Below are 10908 nucleotides of genomic sequence, written 5' to 3'. Positions count from 1 at the left end.
AACCTTTTTTCCATCTTCAGAGCAAGATATTGAGAATATACTAAAGAAATTTACACTTTTCGGAGAAGCTAGTGGTTCAAAAATAAATATAAATAAATCCTCTGTAATGGGACTAGGGAAATGGAAATTCAAAGAGAATTGCGCTTTCAGAATTGTTGATAAAATCAAGATTTGTGGTATTGTCTATACCTGTAATCCTTTGTTCTATTGTAAAGACCAGTGGGAGAATATTTTTGTCAAAGCCTCAAACTTAATTAAACGTTATCAGCACACAGGTTCTACAATATTTGGTAGAGCTGTATTGATAAATAGTTTGGTCATTCCAAAGATTGTCTATTTAGCTAACATTACAGAGCCAGCTCCTAAATTCATAAACAAGCTGAACAAGTTAATTAGAAGCTTTATATTTAAAAACACTATTAGGAGCATTAAGCACACTACACTCATTCAAAACAAAGAGGATGGGGGGATAAACTTGCAAGATGTTAAAACAAAAATACAGTCGCTAAGGCTAAAATTTGTAGGTCAAGTAGTTAGAAACCCAACAAACTTTCCCTTGACAATTTACTATTATGGTTTAAGATTAAGTAGTCTTCTTCCAATACACAATGATACTCCTCACTATTTTGGTACAGTCACTCATCCATTTTACAGATCTATTTCAAGAGTTTTACCTGGTAATGAACATTTAATACACAACAAAACTAAAGAATCATACACAACACTTAAAAAGCTGTTACAGGAAAGCCTAGTGAATAGGATTAAGTGGGGGAGAGTTCTTGGGGTGACAGAATTCAAGGACACATTCATAAACCTACACAGTAAACATATCCCACCAAAAGCTAGAGAGATCAGTTATAGACTTATCTTTGGGATGACCCCTATGGTTAGAAGACGGGCAAATGACCGTTAATGTATATTATGCCACCTTGAAAATGCTGATAACGAAAAACACATGTATTTGGAATGTCCATTATTCCTCTAAGTTAGAAGTACTGTAATGGACCTATTGGAAGCAAACAGTGGCAATTATGTAAATGTTAACTTGTCTATTATTTTAAACAAGCTGCCAAAACTAAAAAATAAAATGATACATAACTTTAACTTGATTATTGTTTCCGAATACAGGAATCTTGTTTGGGCTACCTGGCTCAAATGTCTACATAATAATAAGGTGTTTGATCCTAATCACTTGGAATTAACATTTAGAAAAAATAATGGACTTTAGGGTAGAGAATTATCTAGTTTGATTTTCATATACCTGTATAATGCTCATGTAGTTTTTCAGAAATAGGGTGTTGGGGGTCAGGGATATCTGATATTGGGTTGATTGTTCTGGAGTAGAGTATACTTGTATCATTTTTCTGTCTTTAGGTGGTTCATTGGTTAGGTAGTATGTCTTTGATATTAAATTATATTTCTATTACTGTTATTATATTTTTAGGTTAATCACTTTTCAATTGTTTATGATTTAATACTTGTGAATTATGGTAACTTACAAATAAAAACATATTTTAAAAAAAAAAAAAAAAAAAAAAAAAAGCCCACAAAAGAGGCAAGATGGCCCATAAAAGAGGCATATAAAGCCCAAAAAAAGAGGCAAAGAAAAGAGGCATAAAGCCCAAGGATTCCTATGATGATAAAGCTAAAACTGAATAGCGCAAATTCTGAGGTTTCCTTTTTAAAAAAAAAAATAACAACAACAACAACAAACTTAAAAATAAGATTTTGATTGAAAACTGGATTTGTAAGTTAATCATTTGTATTTAGGCCAGCGGAGGTACTGGAAAACCTTGACGACCTGATAGCCGGAATAGCTGGAGTTAGCAGAGTAATGTCGGAGAGTGTTGACAGAAATTTTGTTGAGGAGATCACCAACCATTTGTTTGAGCCTCCTGCCGCACCAAAGGGTCGCGGCCTTGACCTGGTCTCTTTGAACCTCCAAAGAGGCAGGGACCACGGAATTCCTCCATACAGAGATTACAGGAAAGTGTGTGGTCTTCGTCCAATTGTAGACTTTGACGACACCGAAGCTCTCGGACCTTATGTTGCTCAGCTGGCAAGAGTTTACAAGTCAGTTGACGACATAGATCTGTTCACTGGGCTAGTGCATGAACGTCCATTGAGGGGGGCCATGGTTGGACCAACATTGAGCTGCATTCTGGGCACCCAGTTCTACAATCTCAAGTATGGGGACAGGTTTTTCTTTGATACCGATGATTCAGCTATCGCATTCTCAAATGCTCAACTCAAGTCATTGCGCAATGTCACTCTAGCCAAGGTCATCTGCGCTAATACCAATGTAAGGGCGCTGCCAAATAACGTTTTTAGTCCCGTATCAAGAACCAACCCTCTGGTACCATGTTCACAGTTGGTGAAGGAAAGTTTGGATCTAAGATATTTTTATTAAATTGAACCAGTTATTACACAAGTCAGACAGATGTATATCTGATGAAACATAAATGGAATTTTACACTTTTGTTATGAAATAAATAATGCCTACACACGACACTTGTAGCACAGAGTCGCAGCACTAAAGGTCCAGAGGCGTCTCTGGTCAAATGTTTGTACGTTATTTCTCCAACACCCAATACATTTAAAAAGCGACCATCTAGATACCCCATTCTTTCTCCCCCTATAATTTTTCAACTAGGTCCAGATAAGTGATAGGATCAAAGCTTATTGAGAAAGCTAAAAGCATGAAATTGCGCTTAGCAACAAAAAAAAAATGGTAAACAAATATTTCTAATCGCACAGATTTATTATTGTTAGTCCTGATCTATTACAAATTCAAATACATGATTGATTCCAACTTATTAATACACTTAATACAAGTGTTTAAAGTGTTTGTTTTTATAATTTGATTTGTTTGTTCTAGGCTTTCAAACAATAAAATGTATCGCAGGATTAAAAAAATAAAAAATAAAAAAAATAAAAAAAAATAAAAAAATAAATTAAAAAAAAAAAATAAAAAAAAAAAATAAAAAAAAAAAAAAAAGCCCACAAAAGAGGCAAGATGGCCCATAAAAGAGGCATATAAAGCCCAAAAAAGAGGCAAAGAAAAGAGGCATAAAGCCCAAGGATTCCTATGATGATAAAGCTAAAACTGAATAGCGCAAATTTTGAGGTTTCCTTTTTAAAAAAAAAATAACAACAACAACAAAAAAATGCCAATGAAATGCAATTTGCATTTACAAACTCTTAGATAAAATCTACTGGATTTGTTGTATAAGAACCTCTAACACATAATTATGATGTCCACAAAAAACTCGGCGAAGGTACTAAAGCGAAAGAAAGTCCCTACTTTAAGAAAACCTAGAAGCGTGCATAAAAATGATTAATAGACGAAGTACGCCGAAAGACCTTAAAGAAAAGGCTCGTCCCCAAGAATCAAATGGCGTGAAAGCGTCATAAGAACGTAGCCTATCGAGGTATAACATTGAGCTGCGGCAATAGGCGAGTGTCGTTATGGAACATGAAGGGTCACGGTGATCAGCTGGTATACATTTAGCTTCGCTGAGCTCTCCTATGAGGACAGGTTTCGTTTGATGCTCAGACAAACAGGAGAAGCTGGCATGGTATCTGCAATTTAGGACCCCTCCTTTATACATTCTCTACAAGTGGTTCTATCCAATGTCTATTTTTTTCGCCCAATTGTTAGTGTTAATTAAATTTAGAAAATCTTAATCGACCACCAGCGGACAATGGTTATGCTTGTCCTAGATGTTGCAAAATATGTAGGTCAAATCTGGGGCTGCGTTGCCACGGGAAATACTTCCTCATTAATCTTCGGACACAAGTGTTTGTTAGTGTCATGGAACCATGTACACGAATAATTCAAGAGTTGCCAAAAACAAAAATATTCTATCAATTAAGGAACAAAGCGTCATACGTAGTAGCCTACCACTATTGAGAGAAATAATCACTGACCTGCACATGCAAGACCACTTAGATACCGTAGTTAAAATAACAACAACAAAAAAAAAAGGCAGTCCGTATATTTGACGTTCCGGATAAAAGACGTGCTACTTTAATGGAAAGAACGAATCTTGCAGTTATCAACTGGGTTGAAACTTGAAACTCAGGACCATCGAAACCACCAAACGTTAGTCCAGAGCGCATACCACACAACCAGGTAAAGTAAGGACCTTGTGATCTTTAGGGCAGATGATGTAAAGGTCATCTGTTTCTGTGGTAAACGATGATGTCATGTGGCCAGCACAACGACCAACCGCTTTTACTTTTTCCAAACTAATGTCAGGTACCCATTAGAGCTGGGTGGACTCAGAGGCGCTCAAAGATCCAGAAATTTAAAATCCCAGTCTCCGCCAGGATTCGAACCAGGCAACCCTTGAGCTTTATCGCTCAGCCACCAATACGGCAAGGTAGCCATCTAATAAGATATATTAGTATCTGAGATCTTTTTGTCTGTGAGATCTATAAGTGTGTGCCATTTATTTGCAACTGATATCTATTAGTATTTTTAATCTCTCTGTTTAAACTCCGCTTTCCAATCTTCGAGTTGAGCTAAGGCTAGCTTTCTACAAAACTGTATTGAAGCATTTAATTTTCATTTGTTTTTTTAAATTCCCTAACCTGAGGTCATCGTGACCGTTACCTTTCAGGGAGGTCTGTAGCCGACTCGTATTGAACTAAAAGGGGAAGGGGGGCGACAAAAAACCTGAGTCGCTATGTGGGAGGTAGAGTGCTGAGGGAAAGGGGTGTGATCGAAAGAACGCAGGTAATACTCCCCCGCCTTTTCTTATCAGTGCAACGAGACACATTTGTCGGTGTAAAACTTGTAGACTATCATTCAGAGTTGGCCGCGGCGTTGTCTTCCCCAAAGACCCCAAACAGTAACGACGCACAGACTAACGACACAGACACAAGACCTTGGGCTGGATAGTGTGTAGTGCACACATAGCAGGCAGTGCGACACTGTGTACTACATGGACCAGACCAGACTGAAGGATATTAAACATCTCGAATTCTCGATAGTCTAGGAAGTGCTGTGTGTGTAAACATTGGATAAATACATTTAAAAAAACAACAGCATTTCAGCGATGGAGGTGTTCCATTCGATTGTTTGGATGTTATTTAGATACAAGGTTATTGTGCATTCGACTTTTTCGAGACATTTGACATAGACTCAGCAAAATATAGATCTAGATCTACAGGTAGGATTATTTAGAAAGTTTGTTTTCCTATTTTTTAAGTGCGTGTATTAGATTTATAGATCTACATTAAATTAACCTCATTATAGTGAGTGTAAAAATTAAGCTAGATCTTTTATTAATTGATTTATGATTGGATGGATACAGTGACATTCTTCTGAGAAATAAAACAAAACTTACATAGATATCATCAGTACCATATTTGGAAATCCCTAAGCTATTTGAGCCATGGGGCCTTTTTATAAGACCAGGTTGCATATATGTCAGTGCTAAATATTTATTTGGGGCCCATAGATAAATGATAAGGTAAATCCAACCCTGGATATCATCAATATCATCATAATATCATACTTTTTAGTTTTACAATATATTTAAGAACCATGTTATATAAATTCCAACAGCAATAATCTTTTAACTTAATAAGTCCCTGGTGCATTGGGGGCACGAAGATGTGTAGATCGAGAAGGATTTTAATATTATTAAATTATAATATTATTAAGGATTATTATATATAGTATAGTCTATGATTGCAGTCTTTTTAATATTAGCTTTTATATCGGATGTTTTTTATGCGTGAGAAGTGCACTGTCTGTTACTGAAGCATTTCTCTTAGTCTGTTGGACCGTTGGGGCACTATGCAAGATTTGTCGACCGTCTTTCATCCTTCCTCTCTGTCTTTTGCCTTAGTTAGAGCCTTTTTCAATGGCTATGTTGTGTTCCTCATCGCTTTCTGTCTGCCTCTTCTTCTTTTTCCTGGTACTGTTCCATGAAGGAAGGTCTTTGCGAACTCCGAAGATCTTGTAATATGGCCATAGATTTTAAGCTTGCATTATTTTTTACTATAGTTAGCAGGTCATCAAGGGGTCCGATCGCTACAGTAACCTTGTCTCTAATCTCTTGGTTTGTGATGCGGTCTTTAAATTTGATACCTAGGATAATTTTGTAGCCATTGATAGGATCCTCCTCTCTAGCTCTGCAGTCAGCGTCCAAGACTCACAAGCATAAAAGAATGTACCCTAGTCGTGGTTATGAATCGAATGTCCTATTGATCAGTCCAGATATTTTAATTGCTGCCCATACCTGACCATGCTTAATCACGTGGAAGGTGTTGGTTGAAATTAGTACCTAAAGACGATACGACGGCCATTTCGTGCGCTTCATTCAGGTCTTTGTCGTATCGGTAGATCTATAACTATTAGTACCCATATCCTAAAGCAATATAGATCTCGATCTGTAATACTACATAGATCAGATCTGAAGACTTCTTGTTGACCGAAATACATTTTATCTGATTATGTATAGGCATGGTGGGTGACTCATTTGGTGAAGCGCTTGGCTTCTGAACCCCGGGTTCGAATCTCGGTGAAGACTGGAATTATTTATTTCGCTATTTCTAGGGCGCCCCTGAGTCTACCCAACTCTAACGGATACCTGACGTTAGTTGGAGAAAGTAAAGGTATTTGGTCGTTGTGCTGGCCACCTGACACCCTCACTTGCTAATCATTGGCCACAGAAACAAATGAGCTTTACACCATCTGCCCGATAGATCTCAAGGTCTCAAAGGGCAACTTACTTCTATTAACTTTTTGTATAGAGGTGATGCAATCTTTCTCTCCTAATTGACAATATCAACGTTGATTTGACCCCATTAAACTATATTGATTTTTAAATTTATAAACTTTAATTTGTGTTGTGTAAAAAAAAAGAATGCATTCTCCTATAATTTGATACCAAGTATAACATTTCCTAAATAACAAACAACAAAAGTTATAGAAGTTTATCATAAGAGGATAGTGAAATACAAAATGAGCAAAATGAATGATGCTATCGGAACGAGGAACATAATTAAGGAGAGAAAGAGTTAATTTATGTATGCACGTGTATGAGAGAGAAAGCCGCGCTCATGTTAATTCGCGCGTTATAGAGCACCGAAGCTTTAAATATTATATATTAATTCAATAATTGTTATACATTTTAAATTGGTAATTCTTCCCAATAGATAAGCATAGGTAGATACATCAGCACTCATGATCTAGCTAAGGGGCTTTTCTTGCTACACACATTGAAATGTCCTTGGCGCCACCTTCTTCACTCGTCCTAAATTTGCATATAAGCAGGTGCCATGTCCAATCACTCCCACTACCTCCATTCGTTCTGGTGTTGCTTGAAACGGATTATTTCCCTTCTGACACATTATAAATAAAGACTTTTACTTACTTCTGTCTAATACTTTAAACTAGAAATTAATACATTGGGGATTTTGTACAGATGCGTTTTAAAAACAGTTATCTCCTTTATATAGGTTACAGGTAGATTTTTAAGGATTTGGTTGTCATTATTTAATCAATAAAATATTGCAACATAGAAAAGAAGTACAAGCGATAAAGTCTTTATGTTTGGATTCAATTTTTTTTCCTATTCAGTTTGGCGATAAGAAAAACAAAAGTTGTGTGTGTGTGTCTGCTGAGGTATTCAGACTTGAAAAGTAAGGGAGTTAACTCTAGTCTAGTAGGCTACTATTCATGCAGACGACAATGCAGTATGTGTCTTTGAGATAACAAATAAAGTATTATATGAAGAGGGAGACTCACAACTGCAAGATCATGGCAATGCGTCTGTCCTCATTGATTACAGCCAACTGTTTCTCTAATCAGATTGAAATATCTATTGAGGGCGCTGTTTCTTTTTTAGTCCTAGCTTTGGTTACTTTATATATCATCGTCGAATCATCGATAATTTATTTGATTCGAAACGTCCACCAGAAAAGATCTTACATTATACATTTTGGCCTTTGTCAATTTTAGAGACTACATTTCTTTTTTACCCTATACCTTTACCTATCCCTTAGTCTGTTGGACCGTTGGGGCACCATGCAAGATTCGTTGACCGTTTTTTCTCCATTCCTCTCTGTCTTTTGCATTAGTTAGAACCTCTTTCAATTGCAGGCCCGTCCATTCTTTTATGTCGTCCTCTCATCGCTTTCTCTGTCTGCCTCTTCTTTTTCCTGGTACTGTTCCCTGAAGGAAGGTCTTTGCGAGCCCCGAAGATCTTGTAATATGGCCATAGATTTTTAGCTTGCGTTTCTTTACACTGAAGAACGTGTACCGTCTTGTTGTCTTTTTTCTTCACGCAACATGGCCGCCTTGCTGAACACTAGAATGTTATAACGACGTCCATCCCCATTACAAACTTACGCACTCAACTATTTCAAATGTCTCTACAACTTCAGCATCATCCCGACTCATAATCTCTTAACTAATCTTTATTTGACCTGCGGGTTTGTCTTAGTAGGAGAAACAGTGTAGACTCTAAATAAATCAATATCTGAGGCTCAGACTGCCGGAAAGTACTGGGCGATGGAAGAAACTCACAGAATATCAAGACTTCTTGGCTGGCCAAAGGGGATGTGAAGTTAAAAACTTTTGGGTCTAGGGGGCATCACTAGGTGGATTCCTGGTTTATGGTGTGCTCTATGGATTGTCGTTTCTATGTTAACGGGTTCGAATCTTGCTTGCCGCTGTCCTACAAAAGGTTAGGACTTGGATGTAGGCCTAATAGTCTTGACTTCTGTAGGAATATCTGGCTTATTGAGTCGTTGGTAATATCATAGTCACCTAATTAAAAATAGTAAAGCCAATACATCTTTTTGATTTCATAGTCACGTGGGTGGCACTATCCACTTCTAATACGTTAAAACTAGCCTTCAGAAAATCGAAAAGACAAAACCAAGCACACTTTTTATTTGACGATCTGGTTAGTAACAAAGTGAATACAAAATAAATAAGAACACAGTTACTTTTTCATTCTACAATTCTTAGTCAAACCAAAATGTACAAAATTTACTGTGTTCCAATTTTTTGCAAACTTTTGTCCCTCGTTTGGAAATTTCAGTGGTAGTTCTTGACCATCTCGTGACCTTTTTAATCACGTTATTCTAAACGGCTATAACCTTAAATACACTTAAAGTTTAAAACACCTTCAACGCATTAAAACCATATATATTTCTTTTACTTATTCATTTTTAGAATATCATAAAACAGAAGCGAATCGATACATTGAACATTTTGGGTGTATCTGGTGTAAGGAATACTGACAAATTTACAAGCTATACCTTTTGAAAACTTTGCCGTAAAGTTGTTCACTTTTGTTCATACATATAAAGAGCTAATCAATACTACAGAGTTCATATAGGCCTATATATATATATATATATATATATATATATATATATATATATATATATATATATATATATATATATATATATATATATATATATTAACACTGTAGTATTGATTTGTTCTTAGTTAAAGATAAACAAATAAAATAAGTACAAGGACCTTATTATGGCTATTAGTAACGGCGGCGACATTGTCAATGTAACCAGTAGGGTGAACGACAAAAACAGCACAGTGACTGTGTGGACCATTAATGTCCCTCCCCGTCTCACCCGGCCCCAGTGTTCGCGTGACTGTCAATGCGCTAAATTCTTGGCCTATATTTGATAGTGTGTCAAGATGTAACGCCATGGGCCGTCAAAGAAATGACAAGTCAAGAGAATTCCTAAATGCTACACGTCGACTCGAGACCTTTGAAGTTTTCATTTTGAGAGACGTATGACGGTATGAGCTGCGTTAGTGCCAGGTGAAATAGAGGGCGCCTTTTTAGTTAGTAGCGGTTAAGTGAGGCGCACAACAATTATCTGACTCTTTCAAGAAGATATGTAAACTCATTAGACTTTGCTTCGAAATAAAAACGCCCAATGCAATATAAGCAAATAGAAATAGTCTTTAAATGAGTGCGAACTTTTTCTTTTGACAATGGAGCATTCTACGCCAGTGATATCTCCAGCGAGGAATTCCTGTGTAATTAAACGTAAAACGACCTTATTTTTATCACACTTAGCACCAACACACAACAGTTCATTTCTCTGAAAGAATTCATTTGTTGTTATCGTTCACCCACCCCCCCACACACACACTGCTACATTAGAAGACGTAATTGTAACTTGAGAGCAAAGCATTGTCTGACTGCCCTGCAGAGCATTGTCTTGCTACCCTGCAGAGCATTGTCTTGCTACCCTGCAGAGCATTGTCTTGCTAGCCTGCAGAGCGTTGTCTTGCTACCCTGCAGAGCATTGTCTTGCTACCCTGCAGAGCATTGTCTTGCTAGCCTGCAGAGCATTGTCTTGCTACCCTGCAGAGCATTGTCTTGCTAGCCTGCAGAGCATTGTCTTGCTACCCTGCAGAGCGTTGTCTTGCTACCCTGCAGAGCATTGTCTTGCTACCCTGCCAAGCATTGTCTTGCTACCCTGCCAAGCATTGTCTTGCTACCCTGCAAAGCATTGTCTTGCTACCCTGCAAAGCATTGTCTTGCTACCCTGCAAAGCATTGTCTTGCTAGTCTGCAAAGCATTGTCTTGCTACCCTGCAAAGCGTTGTCTTGCTACCCTGCAGAGCATTGTCTTGCTACCCTGCAGAGCGTTGTCTTGCTACCCTGCAAAGAGTTGTCTTGCTACCCCGCAGAGCGTTGTCTTGCTACCCTGCAAAGCATTGTCTTGCTACCCTGCAGAGCATTGTCTTGCTACCCTGCAGAGCGTTGTCTGGCTACCCTGCAAAGCATTGTCTTGCTACCCTGCAGAGCATTGTCTTGCTACCCTGCAGAGCATTGTCTGGCTACCCTGCAGAGCATTGTCTGGCTACCCTGCAAAGCGTTGTCTGGCTACCCTGCAGAAC

General features: G+C 37.7%; 2 protein-coding genes across 3 annotated transcripts in view; both read left to right on the top strand.

Moving 5' to 3' along the window:
* The first annotated feature begins 1834 nt into the window (after positions 1 to 1834).
* On the top strand, positions 1835 to 2893 carry LOC106063788 (peroxidase-like protein). The gene is made up of 2 exons (XM_056034385.1): positions 1835 to 2302; positions 2879 to 2893. The coding sequence occupies exons 1-2, from the start codon at positions 1835 to 1837 to the stop codon at positions 2891 to 2893; spliced, it is 483 nt and encodes a 160-aa protein (XP_055890360.1).
* Positions 2894 to 4787: 1894 nt separating this feature from the next.
* The window catches only part of LOC106068865 (uncharacterized), a 38090-nt gene continuing 31969 nt past the window's right edge, over positions 4788 to 10908 (top strand). Inside the window, exon 1 of one of the 2 annotated variants that reach the window (XM_056035401.1) lies at positions 4788 to 5177. The gene's annotated coding sequence lies outside the window, so the exon portion shown is untranslated. The remainder of the gene's footprint in view (positions 5178 to 10908) is intronic. The other variant, XM_056035403.1, reaches the window with a different exon arrangement.

The sequence above is a fragment of the Biomphalaria glabrata genome, chromosome 7, assembly GCF_947242115.1.
Source record: "Biomphalaria glabrata chromosome 7, xgBioGlab47.1, whole genome shotgun sequence".
NCBI lineage: Eukaryota > Metazoa > Mollusca > Gastropoda > Planorbidae > Biomphalaria > Biomphalaria glabrata.
This window is presented reverse-complemented; position numbering and strand designations above follow the sequence as displayed.

Coding starts and splice junctions, on each gene's coding strand:
- LOC106063788 (XM_056034385.1), top strand. CDS start 1,835: ATGTCGGAGAGTGTTGACAGAAATTTTGTTGAGGAGATCACCAACCAT.